The sequence below is a fragment of the Natator depressus genome, chromosome 7 (assembly GCF_965152275.1).
Source record: "Natator depressus isolate rNatDep1 chromosome 7, rNatDep2.hap1, whole genome shotgun sequence".
In the NCBI taxonomy this organism is placed as follows: Eukaryota; Metazoa; Chordata; order Testudines; family Cheloniidae; genus Natator; species Natator depressus.
This window is the reverse complement of record NC_134240.1, coordinates 100,476,451-100,498,131: the sequence shown is the minus strand read 5'-3', so window position 1 is coordinate 100,498,131 and position 21,681 is coordinate 100,476,451. Positions and strand designations below refer to the sequence as shown.

The 21,681-nt window shown below is 43.5% G+C and overlaps 1 protein-coding gene across 5 annotated transcripts in view; it reads left to right on the top strand.

Annotated features, from left to right (window-relative positions):
• PTPRE (protein tyrosine phosphatase receptor type E) overlaps nucleotides 1-21,681 on the top strand; it is a 251,991-nt gene that overhangs the window by 214,740 nt on the left and 15,570 nt on the right. For all 5 annotated transcript variants that reach the window (XM_074959153.1, XM_074959154.1, XM_074959155.1 and 2 more), the window contains 4 exons: nucleotides 1,477-1,553; nucleotides 10,925-11,059; nucleotides 15,073-15,198; nucleotides 19,065-19,216. In XM_074959153.1, the coding sequence (XP_074815254.1) occupies nucleotides 1,477-1,553; nucleotides 10,925-11,059; nucleotides 15,073-15,198; nucleotides 19,065-19,216 (490 nt within the window). The remainder of the gene's footprint in view (nucleotides 1-1,476; nucleotides 1,554-10,924; nucleotides 11,060-15,072; nucleotides 15,199-19,064; nucleotides 19,217-21,681) is intronic.

Sequence of the window (21,681 nt, the reverse complement as noted above, 5' to 3'; positions counted from 1 at the left end):
ATAAATATGACAGATGGTTTCACTGCTGTCATAATTTCCTTAATGAGTAAGCACCATTAACAGAAGAAGGCAACAGTGTTGTGGTGAGCTCACCAGTCAGTGCTCCTGCTAGGGCTGAAATTTGAACAAACTAATCTGTGAATTTAACTCTTAGAAAAGACTGTGGAATTTACCATGTATAGAGTTACAGACTATTTATTGTTTCTAAGGTTTTACTATAGATGTGTGCAAATATATAAAACATTAAAGAAACAAATTCCTATTCAGAAGAAAAAGAAGATTAAACTCCTTTCACTGTAAAGCACAAACCCATCCAACCCTGTTACATCGGCTTGTATCCAGAGTAGTAGGCCATTTCCCCCCATATCATGTCACCTTCCCCTCTAAGATCCCCAACTACAGCATTGACAGAGAGGTGGTTAAAATCACTGTTCCCAAGGCCACCATCCTCCCCCTTCCTCACCCTCGCTGGAAGGCTCTCCCCTGTGTGCAGCACCATGCTCTCCAGCCATACCTATTACCTTTTCTATCTTGAATTCTCCTTCCCCTCAGCCACCCTTTGATGTAGTTCCAACTCACCCCCTCCAACTCATCACTCACCATCAGTGATTGTGTGTCTTGCCATTCTCATGCTCTGCCTGCTGGGTCCTAGAGGTCACTCATCCCCTGGTCTGGCTCTGCTTGTCCTGTAGCACCCTTTAACCCTTGCATTGCAGCTGAAGCAGCTTCTACTGCAACAGCATGCATAAATTCAATTAATTCTTGGTGTGCCTCCCTAATCCTTAATGCTAGTTGCCCCAGCTACTCACTTAAGGAAAGGGGTTCCCAGATAGGTTTCCCTTCCCTTTACCCCCCCCCAGGGTAGGAGCACCCCATTCTCAATCAGTCCCCATGTGCTGGGAGGGGGGAATGCCCCTTCCACCTCTCGTTGGGGCTTTTGTTTCTGAGCGGGGCCCTTTCCTTCTCTTGATCAGCCTTATGAAGTGACACATAGTCTATACATTTAGTATGTCTGCCTGCAGTTAGCTGTGCTTTTTGCTGTTCTAGTTTCAGTTTAAAATATGTGAAGTTCATACATCATTCAGGACTGACTGAAATAATTTAGCTGTGTAACTTCTTAGACACTGTACATCAATAAGACTCATGTATTTTATATATGAAAATTGTAATATCTGTATGTGAAAATATAATTCTCAGACTTTGCTTGGGATTATGCTGTACCGTTTGGCAAACAAAAATTATGTTACTGAATACTCACTGCGCTTTTCAATTCATTCCTCAGTCATTTAAATGTAGGACCTGATTCCACACAGTCTTACTCATGTGACTAGCCCCATTGACTCACAGGATTGAGCCTCCTGCCACTTTTTTTCTTTCAGACAGGGAATTTTGTTGTTATATCTGTGAAAGTACAAGGAAGCAATTAATCTATCATCAGCAAAAGAAAACTAATAATGTGGAGATTTTGTTTTTTAGATGACTTTAATAGAGTGATTCTTTCAATGAAAAGAGGTCAAGAATATACAGACTACATCAATGCCTCCTTCATAGATGTAAGTACATATTTTATGTACTTAAATTGTTTACATTTGACTATTATGGTATAGAAGTGTTTTTAAAGGGACTCATCAACTTTGTTTAGGAACAACATTTATGTTTTGTCAAAAAACAAAAGGTATGTGTGTTCAGGGGATGACTTATAAGAGCAAATAGGGGTAGTTGTTTTTTCCTTTGGTGTTTTCAGTTTCAGAGAACACAGTTTTTTGTAATTTAAACGTTCTCTTATGCTCTGAACCCAAATACAACAATACTGTAGAGCCTAAGAGCCAAACTGAGATACAGACTACCAACAGAAATGAAACTTATTTATATTTTATTATCTAAGCTAAATGCAATTAAAAAAATTAAAAAAGCAGACCTCAGACTCAATTTGTTTTGTCAGTCACAAAAGCAGAACTGGAATTGAGAGCAAGGAGCCAGTCTCTCCTGTGCTGTCGATGTCCCCCCAGCTTGGCTGAGGCAGCATGGAGAAGCAAGTTGCCTGATATGAATGCAGCAAGGGAAAGAGCTGAACCTGTCTGTGGCAAGGGCCTTTTACTAAAATACCTTGTCCGCAATTCCTGTAAGCTTCACTCTTGGGACTGATAGCTTAAGTGTTCACAACTAACACAGGCATTGTGGGTGGGTCAAGGAGAGAGTTAGTCTCCTGAGTAACTTGGGCCATTCGGGCCTTTGTGTTTGGTAGCCAAAACCTTGAATTTCACTCAGAAGTGGATTGGCAGATAGTACAGAGAGCAGAGGACAGGTATAATTGCTCTCATCGTTTAGCCCCAGTCAGAGGGCAGAGAACTTCGTTCTTCACTAACAGAAACATCCAAGTGGTCTTCAAAGTTAGTTCCACATAGGTAGAGTGTGTTGTAATAATCCAGCCTACAGGTTACAAAGATGTGGATGATCAAAATAAAGCTAGCATCTGAGAAGAAAGAGCACAATCCTTTGCTCACTCACAGATGTACATCAGCATTTCTCGCCATGGATGCACTGTGTGTTTAGGAGCAAGACACCCCTCCCTCCCCCAAGATTGTGAATCACCTTGGGAATAGGTGGACAGATAACCTCAGAGAAAGGAGCAGTTATAGGACCTGATTCTTCTCCTACATTGTTTTTACACTGGCTTAACTCCATTGACAAAGGATAGCCCCTCCTGACTTTCACCAGTGTAAGTCACATAGAATCGGTCACGTAGGCTTTGACAGATCCTCAGAATGCTTCCCCCTTTCTCACTTCATTGTGAACTGCAGATACACAGCACCTTTCCAAGTCCAGACAACTTTTAATTAGTTGCCTGTACTTAGACTTCAGTGCCTAACTTTAGGTACCCACAGTTTAAAATGTTGGCCACGGAGTTGATGGTTGTTGGAATATTGATGGCACTATAGACGTATTGCCGCACAGTTATCTCAGTGCTTCACATAGACAAAAGAGGTGACACAGTGAGCTCAGCAGGACTCCATAACTGAGAACCCCAGGGAAGAAGGATCAGCCACTCAACATCAAATTCTGGGAATGCTCTGAAAGGAGGTAGTGGAACCTCTCTAAAGCAATTCTGTTTACTTCTACTGTGGCTTGCAGTCATATCAGCACTGCTGAAGACAGTTTACAGATATAAATAAATCAACATGAGCATTTGGCCTTTGTCCAGGGCATTATGGAAATGGACAACTGTACCATTTCAGTGCCATCCCCAAGAAGAAATGGTTACTAGCCTTTCTGTAACTATTCTTTGAGATATATTGCACATGTCCATTCCAATGTAGGTGTGTGCGCGCCCCGAGCACAGTTGCCAGAATTTTTTCCCCTAGTGGTATCCGTTGGGTTGGCTCTAGCGCCCCCTGGTGTCGCATGCTCATAGCATCAGTATAAAGGGCCCTGCCAACCCCACTCCCCTTCAGTTTCTTCTTGCCAACCACCTCTGAGAGAGGGTGGGTTTTGGAATGGATTTCTCGAAGAACAACAATTACAGAAAGGTTAGTAGTTATTGTTTCTTCTTTGATGCTTGTATAGGTCCATTACAATGTATGTGACTCACAAGCAGTTGCACTAGCGGTAGGTTCGTAAATTGACTGGCTGACTGTAACGCAGCCCAGCCGAAGCCAGTATCATCTCTGGCCTATTGTGTAATGGCATAGTGTGTTGTGAATGTGTGAACCGATGACCAAGTTGCTGCACTGCAGATGTCCTGAACTGAAACTTGTGCCAAAAAAGCAGCAGAAAACACTTGAGACCTCATAGAGTGAGCTGTTAGGTTAGCCGGGGTGAGATGTTCGTGAGATCATAACATGCTCTGATACATGAAATAATCCACTACAAGATTCTCTGTGCAGAAATGGGGAGACCTTTCATTCTTTCCGCTACTGCTATGAATAGCTTAGTGGATCTGCAGAATGGTTTGGTTCTTTGTATGTAGAAAGCCAAGGCACACCAAATGTCCAACGAGTGGAGGCATTGTCCCTCTCTATTCGCATGTGGCTTAGAGTAGAACACTAGCAGAAAACTTGCTTGACTGCAATTGAATTACGAGACAGCTTTTGGAAGGAACGATGAGTGTGATTGCAACTGGACCTTCTCCTTGAAAAAGATCGTATATGAGCGTTTCAAAGTGAGGGCTCGGGTCTTCGAAACTTACCTGGCTAAAGTGACGGCCACCAGGAAGGCTAGTTTTTAGGAGAGGCGTAACAGCAAGCATGTTTCCAGAGGTTCAAACAAGGGTCCGGTGAGTTTTGACAGGACAAGGTTTAGGTCCCATGTAGGGGTGGAATCCCTTACCTGGAGGTACACCATTTCTAGACCTTTGAGAAACCGGACAACTGTGTTGTGTGAAAAGACAGAATGATTGTCGATCATGGGATGGAAGGCCAAGATAGCTGCTAAATGGTCCTTGACTGAGGAAAGGGCTAGACCTTGTTGTCTTAGCAGAAGCAGGTGGTCTAGAATGAGTTGTAGGGATGACTACAGGGGCAGGACTTGTCTTTGGGAAAACCAGACGGAGAACTGCTTCCATTTTTGCAAGGTAGGTAGCTCTGGTGGATGGCTTTTTGCTGCCCATTAGAACCTCATGGACTTGCTCCAAGCAAACTTGCTCCTCTGGATTCAGCGATGGAGCTTCCAGGCTGCCAGGTGAAGAGACACAAGGTTTGTATGCAGCAGCCAACTGGGATCCTGGGATATCAAGTCTGGGTGCAACAGAAACTGTAGTGGTGTCTCCACCAATATGCCTGAGGGGTGGAAAACCAATGTTGCCTGGGTCATGCCGGGGCTATGAGGATGACCTATGCTCGGTCCCATTTGATCTTCATCAGAACCTTGTGAATAAGTGGCAAAGGAGGAAAAGTGTAGTACATGTGCCTTATCCACGGTAACAGGAACACATCTGCAAGAGACCTAGGGCTGTGACTTCTCAGGGAGCAGAACTGGTGGAATTTCCTGTTGGTTCAGGTGGCGAACAGGTCTATGAGGGGAATCCCCCACTGTTGGAAGATATCCCTCACAATGTCTGGACAGAGAAACCACTCGTGGTGAAAGGAGAAAGACATGCTGAGGTGATCTGCTAACTGGTTCTGAGTCCCAGGAAGGTAAGATGCCTCTAGATTGATGGAATGACCAATGCAGAGCTCCCACAGGCGGAGTGCTTCCTGACACAGGGGAAGAATGTGCCCTGCCCTGCCTGTTTATGTAGAACATAGCTGCCATATTGTCCTTGAGGATCAAAAATGGATTTGCACATCTGGTGAGGTAGAAACACCTGGCAAGCTAGACCTACTGCCCTGAGCTCCCTGACACTGATGTGCAGGGAAAGCTCTTCTTGAGTCCAAAGACCTTGAGTTCTAAGACACCCTAGGTGGGCTCCCCAGCTGAGGGCTGATGCATTGCATACCAGAGACAATGATGGCTGGGGTTTTGAGAAGGTATTCCTCCGCATACCATGTGAGCGAGTCGAGGACGTGGACCGGAACCATGAGCACTGAGTCCAGGTGATGGGGAGTAGATCATAGCTAGCTAGGCTTGCAGAGGTCTGAGTTGTAGCCTCGCATGTTGCACTACGTATGTGCATGATACCATGTGACCAGGAAACTCAGGCACTTTCTCACGGTCCTGATCCGATGACCTTGGGGAGATCTTATCAGGGATGCAATCAAGAGGAACTGGTCGTTAGGAAGTAGAGCCCTTGCTTACAACAAGTTGAGCACTACCCTGATGAACTCTATCCTTTGAACCAGGATCAAGATGGAGTTCTGGACATTTAACAGAAGGCCCAGTGCATTGAAGGTTGATTGAATGAGACAGGTGTTCACCTCTACTTGAGCTCTGGACTGGCCCTTGACCAGCCAATTGTCAAGGTCTGGGAATATGTGGATTCCCTGTTTTCTGAGGAAGGCCAATACTACTGCCATGCACTTTGTGAAAATCCACAGGGTGACTTACAGGCTGAATGGGAGAACCATGAACTGGTAGTGACCTTGGTTTACTACAAACCTTGGGAAAGATCGAAGTGTGAAGTAAGTATCCTTTAGATCAAGGGCGGCTTAGCAATTCTCAGAATCCAGTGAGGGAATGGTGGACAAAGGAAACCATGCAGAACATCAGGTTCTTGAGATATCAGTTGAGACGTCGCAGGTCTAGCATGGGTGTGAGACTCCTTTTGGCTTTCGGAATTAGGAAGTCACGGAAATAGAACCCCTTTCCTCTAAAGTGAAAGGGAACTTCCTCCATGGCTCCCATTGGAAGGAGGGATTGGATATCTTGCTCCAACAGAAGCGTATGAGAAGGGTGTCTGAAGAGGGACGTGGGGCGGGGATGAGACACTGGGGTGGACAGGAATTGGTTGGTATAACCTAGTTCTGTCGTACTGAGAACTCAGAATCTGAGGTGGTATGGGTCCAGGCATCCAGGAAATAAGAAAGACAGCTGGAAAAAAGGGGGCCAGCTGGATCCATTGCAGACGGGATTGTGATGTCAACCTCGAGTGTCTTGTGAAAACGAGTGCTTTGATGACCTGGCATGCCTCGGAGCTGACTGCGTAGGGCCTGATGAGGAAGATTGGGGCTCCTTCTCCTCCTTCCCCTGCTCCTTCTTCTCCACTGGTCCTGCCTGGCAATCTGAGGGAAGTAACGGCTCATCTTCTGCAGCTTATTCTGCTTCCTTGAACTTGTTGGTACATAAAGTCCCAGGGATTTCAAGGTTACCTTGGAATCCTTAAGGCCGTGCAGCCTATCATATGTCTTTTTTGAGAAAAGCGAGGATCCCTTGAAAGGGAGGTCCTGGGTAGTCTGTCGCACTTCCTGAGGGAGCCCCAAGGACTGCGGCCAAGAGCTCCTATGCAATGTAACCAAGGTCGACATTGATCTGGCACGGAGTCAGCAGCATCCAGGGCTGTCTGCAGGGAGGCCTGAGCCGTGGTCCTTCCTTCTTCAATTAGGAAGGAAATCTCCTGTCTGGAGTCTTGGGGGAGCAGCTCCTTGAATTTAGTCAACGAATCCCATATATTAAAGTCATAGTGCCCCAGCACGGCTCACTGGTTTGCTACACAAAGTTGAAGGCCTCCTGATAAGTATGCCTTCTGTCCAAAGAGGTCCAATTTCTTAGGATCCTTTCCCTTAGGCATAGAACCTGGCTTCCCTTGGTGATCATGTGTGTTGGCCACCGCAACCACCAGGACAGAGCAAGAAGGAAAATACGTTGATGCTGCTGCCCTTGCTCCGCAGATGGTGCCTCAGATCCAATCAGTCTTCTCTTTGAAGTGGGTTGAAATTTGTATATTGGGACTTGGTGATTTAAATTGGTGTTAAAGTACCCGTGAGAGAGACATGCAGTTATTATGAGGTATGACCACATCAATTGTACCTTGTTTTCCTATGTTATACAGTTTAAGAAGGAGAATAATATATTTTTGTGCTTTGTTTTATATAAATGACTCTAATGGGTTGAAAACTAGCAAAGCAAATGGATTATTAAGTGTCTGTCGTAAAAAAATAAATTAATAAAGAAGCTACTATTTATGTTATGAAGGTCAGTTTGTCTGTCCGTCCAGCTGGTACTTAAAAGCCCCCTATCTGCGTCATACCTGAGCACCTCCCAAGTGTTTAAAAATAGAAATAAAAATGTGTATTTGGAAACCTAAAACCTTCACTTTTTCTGAAGCCATTTTGGCTAAATCCTGTTAAAACCTGTCCTCAGTGATTTAAAATGAAGGAAGTGTTGCACTCTGGACAGATGGGAGGAATATACTGGAACATAAATACTCGTTTGAGAAGCTGAACTAAACTTTGTTGCAGTGTGAATGAAACTTTCAAAGCCACTTCTCTTGCATCTTTATCTTCCCTAAGCAGGGCTGTTGTCTCTGTTAGGAGCTATTCCCTATCTTATTTTGTCCTGGTCCTTTTTGGATTGGGCTTCTCTGACTGTTGAAGAGTTGACCCAGTAAAGGGTAAAGCCCTGTCCTCCCATGTCCCAGCTGTACCTAGCCACTGCACATTGCTCTCTCATTTTTCCTTCAAGAGCCAACTTCCCTGTTCCCACCTAACATGTATTTCCCAAAATGGTGCTGCTGGTCTGCAAGATGGGAGCTACAATGAACAGCTTCCCCAGTGGTCCAGTTTGGAACTGTGCTCTCCCATTTTAACTTTATCTTTGAACAGCACTCAATTTAACATTGCTTTAAACATGATTATCCGTACGCTCTATATGAAAAAAAAAAAACCCCAATGCTGAAAATGTGATCTCATAATTACATGGTTCTATAAAAGCAATAATGAAAAAAATTGCTTTGTATTTAGATATTCATGAGTATGAGTATTTGCTTTTTCCATATTTCTGGTGAGGCTCAAATATGTCATTTCATCAGTTCCACCTGGCAATAGCGTGAGAACATTTTTAGATAGATTTCACATAATAAAACAGAATATTTCAACTTGCTAGTTTAAACAGAGTTCATAGTGAAATTTAATAGTAGTCCTTCCTGAATATCAATATCTGCTTTATTTTACCACCTTTTAGATATATTCACTAGCAGCACGAAACAGCCTATGTTAACTTGGCATTCTGACAGAAGATTATACTACTTTGCAGACTCTCTCTGCCTTCCAGCTATGTAGAGAATTATATTAAATGCAACAGAAGCATATGAAACATTTGAAACATTTTTGACAATTTTTCCACAATTACATTTTTAGCTAATTTAATGCTCTTGAAAGGTGTCAAATTGACAGCTCTAGAGATTTAGGTCCTCTATTCATCCACATAACCAGTACAGTACAGGCAGCAAGTGATTTCCCACATTGTAACTCAAATGCAAGATTCCCCACTCTGTCCACCAATGTACACCCACCCTAACTTGGAGGAATGTATCTCTAGTGGCAAGGGGAATTAAGTATCCATCCTCACTCATCTTAGACTTTGCTAATATTTTTTCTCTCAATATTTTTTCTAATGGTAAAAAGAAAAGGAGGACTTGTGGCACCTTAGAGACTAACCAATTTATTTGAGCATAAGCTTTCGTGAGCTACAGCTCACTTCATCGGATGCTGTAGCTCACGAAAGCTTATGCTCAAATAAATTGGTTAGTCTCTAAGGTGCCACAAGTACTCCTTTTTCTTTTTGCGAATACAGACTAACACGGCTGTTACTCTGAAACTTTTCTAATGGTGTATTTCTTAAAGTAACGTTGTAAGATGATTAAAGTTTAGTCAGAAATAGTGGTATATTTAAACTAACTGGTGGATCTGTGTAATGATGACTTAGGTAGCTGATCACCTTCCTAATCTAAAGTTGCCTCCTCTACTTTCTTTTTCAAACACAGTTGCTCTTTTTCTGAAATAAAAGCAAATCAGTGTTTATTAAGAAAGCAGTAGGGTCTTTTGGAGGGGTGGGGAGAGGTGAAAGCGGTCTTAGAATTGAAGGGAGTTTTCATTTCCTTATACATTTTAATATAGTTCATATATAGTTAGCGTCCAAATTCATCAAGAGTAGTATGTACAGTGAGGTAAAAAAGTTATCCTACCCAGGGGTACTAACCACCTGTCTTAAGATATTGCTTTCCAGATGTAACTATAAATCTGGTAAGTCATTCTGCAGTGCTAGCAACGTTAACTTGCCAAGGTAAAAAGCCATTTAATGCTTTCAGAACGTTTTTGTCATAATGCTTATGCAGTATTAATTTAGACTATTTTAAGCATAGTTTTTCAAAGTCATGTGTAATTTTAACAACATATTTTAAGATATTTTTATATTTTTTCACCCGTGTCTAAAAATGGATTCTAAGGTTTCCCACTTTCCAGGGATCATGAAGAAAGTAACTAAAATGTCTATTTATTTATATCAAATGTGTGATTATTAATTTTAATAATACCTTAATTTCAGTTTTTGCTGATGATAATGATTGTGTGAGATCATGGGCACAAATTTGGAGCTGTTTTGAAGCCCCTTTGAGATTTTGGCTATAACTGTACAATATCAGCTGAAAATGAAATGAACATAAAGTATCATAATAGGGTTCTGTCATCACTACTTAAAATACAGCTAATAGTATGCAAATATGCATAACAAAGCAATTTCTAGGTCTTCTAAGGCTTTTTCATATTTGTATATTTGCTTCTGCATTCAGGTTTTGGAATTTTCTCCAAGATTGTTTTAACCTGAGTGCTTTTCAGCTGTGAAAACAATTTTTACAACCAAACTAAACAATGTATTGCATATGGAAAACTCCAACAAGAAAACTGGAACATGTGTTTCTATGTACCATTTAATCTATACTTGCCCATACAGAAAGTTTCTGTTTGATACAATAGCATATAATTCTCTTGCTGACAGAATGGTTTGTTTTGTTGCATACAATTTGACTAATATTGTTTTTATATTATCTTTAGAAAAGCAGATTATTTAGGGCAGGATCCCTCGGGGGTCACAAGATGGTTACATGGGGGTAGAGAGCTGTCAGCTTCGTGGGGCTGACAGCCCTGAGCTCCCATTAAATTAAATTAAACTCTCCCATTTTTAATTTATAAGGCGGGGAGGTCACGCTCAGAGGCTTGCTGCATGAAAGGGGTCACCAATACAGAAGTTTGAAAACCACTGATTTAGGGCTTGATTCTGTCACATTTACTCATGGTGAGTAATATCTTACTCTGAAAGTAGCCCCACTGAAATCAGTGTGACTAGTTGTGGAGTACTAACATGAGTGAAGATGACAGAATCTGGCCCTAAGTATTAATAAATGTCACTCGGGCTTCAGAATAAATGATGATGCAGTATTTCTAGGTAACTAGGAGATACTGATAAGAGTGGGTCAGAATTTAAAATACGGGGGGGAAAAAAGTTTCTGCATTCAAAACTGTATCAGTGATGAGCTATCTTCTATCTTTCTGTGAAGGGCTATCGCCAGAAGGATTATTTCATTGCAACCCAAGGACCACTTCCTCATACAGTGGAAGACTTCTGGCGAATGGTGTGGGAGTGGAAATGTCACACGATTGTTATGCTTACAGAAGTTCAAGAAAGGGAGCAGGTATGATTTGGTTGTGCAAAGTTTGTAATTATAAGGTCCAAGCTCTTTCTGTTAATACATCCTTTTTCCTTCCCTGCCTTGAATCTCCCTGCGTTGATTATTCTGTGCCCATTGCCCCCGTGGGCTGACCATCCTACAGGTAAAAGCAAAGGGCCTGTGCATGCTAGATTTTGTCCATTTAACGTACAGCTATGTTCATAGACATCAAGTACAATAGAATGTCTTATTCAGGGGACTAAAAATTCGTGAAAATGTATTGCACAAACTTTTGTTGTTGTTATATTTAGCGCAGGTAGTGACCTTATGATCCAGGGCTCTTTCTTGGCTCTGTATGTCCCTGATGATTCTGTGATAGCCTCAAGAATAGAAAGTTACAGCACAGTCCAACTGGGTCTGTCCCCAGTCCAAGTGGGCTCAGACCCCTCTTTGTTCCCAGTTTGGAATCGATCCTCCTTCCTGCTGACCACACTATAGCACTTCCCAAAAGCCCCTCCTTTGTCTTCTTTCCTAGGCAAACAGATCACCTGAGCTCGCTCTCTTCAGCCCTTTGTTCTTCCACTGGCCAAAACCAGCTGGCTTCCAAGCTGGGGAGGGCCTTTGGATCAGCAGTTGTTAAGTTCCAAAGTGTCCAGGCTGTTGTCTGGGGTCCAGGCGGCTAGGCAATGTCACACCGGGTCCTCTGCAACAATAAGCTCTCTTCCCCACCACCTGATTAAACATGCAGAACATAGGGGAAACTGAGGCACACACAATATTTATACAAAACAGTAAGAAAATTCCCTACTTCATCACACCCTTATATTTAGGTTGCATAACACTTCATTATAAAATATTCTGGCTGCCTTTTTTAGAGAAGTGCTAACTCTTCCACTGTTTGCAGCAGGCCTTTAAAATATGGCAGGGGGGAAGACCTTGGACTAGAGAAGTGCCTTTTCTTTGTCTCATGAAATTCCACTCAGGTTTAGCTGAGATATATATGCTTTGGAACATTGCCACTTCTGTTGCTTGAATTGTCAGCAAAATTTAAGCAACATTCAAAACCATCATAGAATCACAGAATTGTAGGACTGGAAAGGACTTAGAGAAGTCATCTAGTCCAGTCCCCTGCACTAATGGCAGGACTAAGTATTATCTAGACCATCCCTGACAGGTGTTTGTCTAACCTGCTCTTAAAAATCTAAACCACTCTTGCTGCAATTTAAGTCCATTGCTTCTTGTCCTATCCTCCAAGGTTTAGGAGAACAATTTTTCTCCCTCCTCCTTGTGACACCCTTTTATGTATTTGAAAACTGTTATCGTATCTCCTATGTCGTCTCTTCTCCAGAATATAAACACCCAGTTTTTTCAATCTTCCCCGATAGTCATTTTTTCTAGACCTTTAATCATTTTTGTTGCTCTTCTCTGGACTTTCTCCAACTGTCCACATCTTTCCTGAAATGTGGCACCCGGAACTGGACACAGTACTCCAGTTGAGGTCTAATCAGTGTGGAGTTGAGTGAAAGAATTCTCATGTCTTGCTTACAACACTCCTGCTAATACATCCCAGAATGATGTGTGCTTTTTTTGCAACAGTGTTACACTGTTGACTCATATTTAGCTTGTGATCCACTGTGACCCCTAGATCCTTTTCTGCAGTACTCCTTTCTAGGCAGTCATTTCCCATTTTGTATGTATGCAATTGACTGTTCCTTCCTAAGTGGAGTACTTTGCGTTTGTCCTTATTGAATTTCAGACTATTTACTTCAGACTGTTTCTCCAGGTTGTCTAGAAAATTTTCAATTTTAATCCTATCCTCTAAAGCACTTGCAACCCCTCCTAGCTTGATATCACCTGCAAACTTTAAAAGTATACTGTCTATGCCATTATCTAAATCACTGATGAAGATATAGATAAGAACCAGACCCAGAACTGATCCCCGTGGGACCCCTCTTGATATGCCCTTCCAGCTTGACTGTGGACCACTGATAACTACTTTCTGGGAACGGTTTTCCAACCCGTTATGCATCCACATTATAGTAGCTCCATCTAGGTTGTATTTCCCTAGTTTGTTGAGAGGGTCATGCGAGACAGTATCAAAAGCCTTACTCATGTCAAGATAGACACTAGAATAGGAACTCCAGAAGTATACATTCTGGCTGCTGCCATACAGCTGAAGTGGATTGTGGGGAAAGTTGGGTGAGGCTTCCCTGACAAATCCTCTCCCCATCCCACCAGTAAATGGACCCAAAGGCTCATCAACCCATCCCTGTTGGAGACCATGTGGGCAGCAGCTCTCCCCACCTCGTTGAGGGAGACGAGAACTGAGCCAGGTTCCACCTAGTCACCCTGAACCCTTCCTCTAGTGGCTCTTTTCTTCCCTCTAGGATAACACCCTTTTCTTCTGATCAGCTAATGAAGTGAGTCCTGTAGTACAAGCTGTGCTTCAGTGCTGAAGGTTCAGGGTTCAAACCCTGAGGATGGTGCATGATGGGGCATTTGTTACGGTAGTACATAGTAAAATTTGGTTTTACCTTTTTACTTTTTAAAAAATCATAGGAAACTACATACAAAAAATTAAAAGAATGTTATTTAGTTTGAAAAGTCAAGAACAAAGTTAGGTAATGCAAGAATTACAGTTGTCTGTGCAAGCTTTTAATTTGGTCCTCTTGTACATATGAATTTAATTATGTGATCATATAGTAAAACCAGTAGTAGTTTCAAATGGACTCCTGCCTATTTCAGGACAACGGTGCTCAGGATATGAATCAGGGTTATGTAGTGAATGTGGCTGTTTGTAGGATTCCTACCTTGTTTGCTGTAGAAATTGGAAGGTATTTAGCAAACAAGGCAGGAGACTGCAGGAAGAAAAAGGATGCTCTTGTGGTTAAGGCAGGTGAATGCCATAGAGGAGAACTCACTGCTATCCCTGCCTCTGCCATAGTTTTCCAATGCAATACTGGGCAAGTAATTTAAACCTCAATTTGGCAGTGTTCCTCATTTTCTGGTTGTCGAACTTGACGTACCTCGGCCTGTTTTGCAAAAGTATGGAGCATTACAACTGCACATAAAGTATATGCTTGATGTGGATGCACAACACTTCTTGTAATAAGGCAATGTGGTTTGGAGGAATCTGTACAGGGCTGGGAGCCAGAAAGTCCTGCATCCTATCTCTGTCACTGATTCACTGTGTGCCACTGGCAAGTTTTTTTGTCTCCGTTTTCTCCATTTGTAAAATGAGGCAAATAATGTTTTGTTATCTCAGAGGGGAGATGTGGTATGAAATTCATTAATATTTGTGAGCCACTCAGATATTATGGTGATGAGTGCCCTAGAAAAGATAGAAGAAATGAATAATTATGTATTCAGTGCAGGGTTTGGATAGCATGCAGTAAATAAGGCAGGAGGTCACACTGAATGATAGGGATAAAAAGAAAAACTGAATTACTTTTATTCCCTGAGCACTGTCCATCCTGTGCATTGAACGAGGCAAGGGTCCTGTGGAAAAAAATAGTAAGGGATCATGGAGTTAAAGACTATATCATAATGTCATGTGCACAAGGGGGATGTCTTATGGTTGCACAAGCAACCTTTGTATAGTATCTCACACAATGGCATGACTGATCTGAAGAGTTGGTTTTTGGACTTAGTCCCAGGTTTGTTTGTCTTTCGTTTTGGGGGGAGGGCATTAATTCCCCATTTTTACTTCTACCGGTGTTTTCATACATTAACATCATTAATAATTGTTTTTTTCCCCTTTGTCCCAAATCCAGCATAGTTATCACCTATATTTTGTATATTGGCTTGTTTTCTAACACCGTGAAGTGCTGAATTAACTTACTACTAATATCTTAAATACTGCAAGGGGTTTATGCAATAGCTGGTCTAGGCAAGACACTGATTAGGCATTTCACTGCAGAAGTTCTGTAGAACAAGTCTAAAATGCTGTGCATGACCTTGTAAGATGTGCATGACAGTTTAGAGATTAGCAGAAGAATGTTGCAAGGAACATTTACTATTCTGTTTCAATTTTACAGGAAAAATGTTTTCAGTACTGGCCATCAGAGGGCTCTGTAACTCATGGAGAGATAAATATAGAGATAAAGAATGACAGTCTTTTGGATGCCATAAGCATAAGGGACTTCATAATCTCATTCAATCAGGTATTGTCTTGAAAGTACAGTGTTTCCGACACTTTTAACTATTTATAACCATGATAAACCATAGATTTATGAACGTGTGTTTTTTGTGTCTTGTGGCAAGCCAAGACAATACATTACATAGGTTTTGTGAGAAATAATGTGTGTTTTATATCAGCTAACTGTCATCTAGCCTTTTATTAATTAGGAGAAAGTACTTATATAAAACAGTTTATGTTTAAGGAGTCACATCACATTAATCAAATGGAAATTCTGGCCAATTCAACATTCCCTCTTTTAACGTGGTGGTTTTATTTTATGCTAAACAATGCAGTTCTTTTGATTGTTGTTGGGAATTGTTGTAAAAAAATGCACATGCATGTTGCTGAAAATTTGCCCAAATGTATTAAATTATAATGAAATCTCTTTATAACGCAAATACGTCTGCCCACCATCAACTGAATCATGTTTCCAGACAAGTAGGATCCTGTAATCGAAGGAATCTTTAAACCATGATTTGAGGACTTCAGTAACTCAGACATAGGTGAGAGGTTTATTGCAGGAGTGGGTGGGTGAGATTCTGTGACCTGTATTGTGCAGGAGGTCAGACTAGATGATTATAATGGTCCCTTCTGACATTAATATCTATGAGTCTGAGTGATACTCTCAGGGCCATTCTTGAAACTTGTGTGGTTGTTATGGACCAGGATGTAGGTGGTCTGGCCTAGTCGTCAGAGCAGGAGTCAGGTCTAGTGAGCAGAGCAGGCATCCAGGTTGGGGAACAAGCCAAGGGTCCACACAAGAGTCAACTACTAGTTACCAGATCCAGGGGTCAAGCCAGAGTCAGAATCAGGAATTGATGGTGAGGATCAGAGATCAAATGCCTGAGCCAAAGGTCAAACCGGGGTCAGAAATCGAAGTCCGGGTCAGAGCCATGACTGCTAACTGATGATTGGAGTCAAGGCATAACTGAAGGAGAGGCAAGGATCAAGCACAGAGAAGGAGCATGGTGGAAACAGGAGCAAAGGCGAGATGAGGCAGGAGCCAGAAGCAGAGTAGGAATCAGGAACAGGGTTGGTGCAAGAGGCAGGCACAAGCAGGGTCCTGTGCAGCTACAACAGGAAATCACCTTGTTGCTCAGACATTCTTCCTGTGCCTCCTTCTGGCTTAAATGGCATTGTCGGACTAATCTGTGGAGCAGGGTGATCCTCCAGTCAGGGTTCCCATGGATAGTACCTTGGCTGAGGCTATTGGCCTACTAGCTTCTCGGCCCACCAGATTTCAGCAGACATTGAGTGGCTGTCTGGGGACTCCCAGGCCTTGGTTCAAGACCTAGGATATCACAGGGTTATGAATATCACTACAAACGTCATCATTTGTTTGGTAAATGATTGCATCGTTGTTTTTTGAAAATTCTTAGTTTTCCCGCAGTAAAACTAAGAGTATGACTATGACTAAAGTTTATGCGCGGACACACACACGCACGAGACAAAAGGAACTAAGCCAAAGCAATGAGCTTATGAAATATACTAAGGAATTGTTATAGGCATGCTGCTACACAAACGCCCTGGCATGCTTTGACTTCTTACTGTGATATTGTAAACCATTAGAACAGAGGTGGGCAAACTACGGCCCGCAGGCCACATCTGGCCTGTGGGACCCTTCTGCCCGGCCCCTGAGCTCCTGGCCCAGGAGGCTAACCCCCGGTCCCTCCCCTGCTGGTCCCCCTTCCCTGCAGCCTCAGCGCGCCGCACCACCAGTGCAATGCTCTGGGCGGCAGCGCAGCTGCAGAGCCGCAGCCTGACCCGGAGCTCTGTGCTGCGCGGTGGCTTGGCTGGCTCCAGCTGCGTGGCATGGCTGCCTGCCCTGGTGCTCTGGGTGGTGCGGCTGTAGCGCTGCTAGCCAACGATGCTCCAGGCAGCGCAATAAGGGAGCAGGGAGCAGGGGGGATTGGATAGAGGGCAGGGGAGTTCGGGGTGGTGGTCAGGGGGTGGGAGTGTGGATAGGTGGCGGTCAGAAGACAGGGAACAGGGGGGTTGAATGGGGACAGGGATCTCAGGGGGGACAGTCAGGAAGGTAGAGAGGGGTTTCGATGGGGCGGCGGGGGGCGGGCAGGGGGCAGAAGTCCCAGGGGGGCCATTAAGGGGCGGGGTGGTTGGATGGGGCAGGATTCCCGGGGGGGCCATCAGGGGGTAAGAAGCAGGGGAAGTCGGATGGGGGCGGGGGCCAGGCCACACATGGCTGTTTGGAGAGGCACAGCCTCCCCTAACTGGCCCGCCATACAATTTCAGAACTGCAGTGTGGCCCACAGGCCAAAAAGTTTGCCTGCCCCTGCATTAGAAGCACAAATAACACAATTCAATTTGTGTTCACACAGCAGCTCTTTCGCCATCACTTTCATGCTCTGCATCTGCACTTACCATGCTGCCTAAGAGTGTTAATGTCCGTGCAATCTGGGTATATCCGCATGACTAACCCATAATGCCTGTGCAGAGGATAGAGTACCCAGAGAACAAACACACAAAGCAGCAGCAGCGGCAACATTTGAGGCAGTGCATTCTAGAACATCCTACTGCACACACAGCTGAGGAGGAGGAGAATGGGACAAACCATTTGCACAAATATGATTAAGTGCGCCAAATAGGAAGGATTTTCCTGCCCTGAGCTTTTTTTAAAAATGTCCCACTGGTGCACTACTACCTACCTGTGGTGGCAACCTTGGAAATTCTAGTGTAGACAAGCCGCTGATGTTTTTACCTATATGTCACCTACATTTACTTTTGAGGAAGGGTGGATGATTTGAGCTCCCACCATTGTTACCAGTAATAGTGCAACAGTGGGAAATCTTAGTGTAGTTAAGGTCCAAGAGGGTGCAGAGGCCACATTTTTCCAAGCCTGGCCGGTTATAACCCCATCTTTTGAGGTGGCTTGTTGGTTAGCTAGGACTAGCCCCTGTGCCCAGGGGAACATAAGGACAACAATGGAGTCTGGCCTCTGTATCAAGGAGGCAAGAAGCTCTTTCCAGCTTCTCCATGTATGCCCACACAGTCTATCCAGACAGGAAGCACAATCTAGCCCTAAATTTTAGTCAACAGATACTGAACAAATGAGTAGTGCCACTTGAAATGGAATAATATTTCTCTGAGTATTATTCAAATCAATACAAAGAGACTATAATATTCTACAGAATTATCCGTTTTCGATTGCCCTGTATTTTTCCTGCGTTACCTTGCTTCTTTCACACCAAGGTCTATGAGTGTGCAGTTGTGACAGTAGTTTGCGTGCTCCCTCTTCTTGTGCACCCTTGTAGCACTCCGTCAGACCTGGCTCATAGTACTTATATTTGGAATAATCATGCAATGGTGAGAAGTCATAATAGAAAACTGTAATGAAATAAAAACCCATCTATACCCTTTCTGTAAGAATGCTTAAATAATCAACATCTCTGGGGCAAAGGTGGTTAATTTTTCACATAACAAATAAAGTTGGACAAAACTGAATAAAAGGGTTTAGACTACTAAAAGGTTCTCAGTTTGTGAGCTTGATGTTTTCACTGACATTTTGAGTACAGCCTTAAGAGTGATGAAAACCCTAAGCCATTGATTTTCATATTTGAAATTAATAGTCTCTAAAATATGCCGTTAGAACGAGCTAGATGAAACAGTTGTGCAAATCAAAGGGGAAGTTATAGGGTAAATTTTCAGTATACTACACAAGGCATTAAGAGATGGAACTACCTGAGCTGCTTGATTAATTTATCATGCACCAGGTTGAAAATGGCACCTATATCATGTTACAATTTTTTTATAAGAAATGTTAAAAGTAAAAAAAAGTGTCCTTGCCCTTTTAACTGCATTAAATCTGTTCCTGCCACACTTTTGAATTATCAGGAGAAGCAGAGTAGACTTGTCCGACAATTTCATTTTCATGGATGGCCTGAAATTGGAATTCCTGCTGAAGGAAAAGGAATGATTGACCTCATTGCAGCTGTCCAAAAACAGCAGCAGCAGACAGGAAACCATCCCATTACTGTGCATTGCAGGTAAGACTTATTTCTTCTCTGCTTTTTTAAAATTTTGTAATCATTCCTATTATTTATGATCTGCATAACATTCTCCATCTTCCCTTTCTTCTGGTTTGGTGATTATCATGGCAATGTTCTATTCCAAGTGACTGGACAGTACTTTTTAAAACAAACCAAAACGCTGTTTCTTCCTGGATTAGTTAGTAAACAATACAAACCACTAGCCCTAGTGATGAGAGGATATGTGTCGATTACAGTTGCCTGAGGAATAAAACATTCGAATACATGCTTGCACCTGAGCTTCATTCAGTCTTGTGAGTGGGAAAATACAACTGCAGTTTATCCAGCCCATGCTTCTTTAACTTGCTGGCAAGAATACTGTGGGAGACAGTGTCAAAAGCTTTGCTAAAGTCAAGGAACAACACGTCCACTGCTTTCCCTTCATCCACAGAATGTATTATTCTAAAACGTGTTGAAGGAAATTTGACAATTTGTAATTAGCATGTAAGCTCTTCAGGGCAGAGATCATCTCTTTATTCTGTGTCTGCTCTATGAGTGGTGCTCCCAGGCATTACCTTGATACAAATAATAAATATCACCTCTCTCTAATTTCCCCTTTTTGGGAAAGATTATGCAGTGATTTCCACATGCTTAAGAGGGGAAGGAAGCCAATGGGTAAGATCCTCAGGTGGTGTAAATTGTCTACTCAAGTCAATGGAACTATGCCAGTTTACATCAGCAGTTTGTGGTAGGACAACTCTGGTGATATCTGGAGTCCTCAGATTACCCCCTTTTAATCTGGCTGTTGACTTGGGTGTGGTGCACAAACTTCACTAATTTCATTGGTTGATTATCCCCGAGGGTATGTCTACACTACGAAATTAGGTCGAATTTATAGAAGTCGGTTTTTTAGAAGTTGTTTTTATATATTCGAGTGTGTGTGTCCCCACAGAAAATGCTTTAAGTGCATTAACTCGGCGGAGTGCTTCCACAGTACCGAGGCAAGCGTCGACTTCTGGAGTGTTGCACTGTGGGTAGCTATCCCACAGTTCCCGCTGTCTCCGCTGCCCATTGGAATTCTGGGTTGAGATCCCAATGCCTGATGGGGCTAAAACATTGTCGCGGGTGGTTCTGGGTACATATCGTCAGGCCCCCGTTCCCTCCCTCCCTCCGTGAAAGCAGCAGCAGACAATCGTTTCACACCCTTTTTCTTGAGTTACTTGTGCAGATGCCATACCACGGCAAGCATGGAGCCCGCTCAGGTAACCGTCACCGTATGTCTCCCGGGTGCTGGCAGACGTGTTACTGCATTGCTACACAGCAGCAGCAACCCCTTGTCTTGTGGCAGCGGATGGTGCAATAGGACTGGTAGCCGTCATCGTCATGTCCGAGGTGCTCCTGGCCACGTCGACCAGGAGTGCCTGGGCAGACATGGGTGCAGGGACTACATTAGAAGTGACTTGACCAGGTCATTCTTTTTAGTCCTGCAATCAGTCCTATTGAACCGTCTTATGGTGAGCAGGCAGGCGATACGGATTGCTAGCAGTCCTACTGTACCATCTTCTGCCAGGCAGGCAAGAGATGAGGATGGCTAGCAGTCCTACTGCACTGTCCGCTGCCAGCCAAAGATGTAAAAGATAGATGGAGTGGATCAAAACAAGAAATAGACCAGATTTGTTTTGTACTCATTTGCTTCCCCACCCCCCATCTAGGGGACTCATTCCTCTAGGTCACACTGCAGTCACTCACAGAGAAGGTGCAGCGAGGTAAATCTAGCCATGTATCAATCAGAGGCCAGACCAACCTGCTTGTTCCAATAAGAATAATTACTTAGGTGCACCATTTCTTATTGGAACCCTCTGTGAAGTCCTGCCTGAAATACTCATTGATGTAAAGCCACCCCCTTTGTTGATTTTAATTCCCTGTAAGCCAACCCTGTAAGCCATGTCGTCAGTCGCCCATCCCTCCATCAGAGCAACGGCAGACAATCGTTCCGCGCCTTTTTTCTGTGCGGACGCCATACCAAGGCAAGCATGGAGGCCGCTCAGCTCACTTTAGCAATTAGGAGCACATTAAACACCACACGCATTATCCAGCAGTATATGCAGCACCAGAACCTGGCAGAGCGATACCGGGCGAGGAGGCGACGTCAGCGTGGTCACGTGAGTGATCAGGACATGGACACAGATTTCTCTCAAAGCATGGGCCCTGCCAATGCATGCATCATGGTGCTAATGGGGCAGGTTCATGCTGTGGAACGCCGATTCTGGGCTCGGGAAACAAGCACAGACTGGTGGGACCGCATAGTGTTGCAGGTCTGGGACAATTCCCAGTGGCTGCGAAACTTTCGCATGCGTAAGGGCACTTTCATGGAACTTTGTGACTTGCTTTCCCCTGCCCTGAAGCGCATGAATACCAAGATGAGAGCAGCCCTCACAGTTGAGAAGCGAGTGGCGATAGCCCTGTGGAAGCTTGCAACGCCA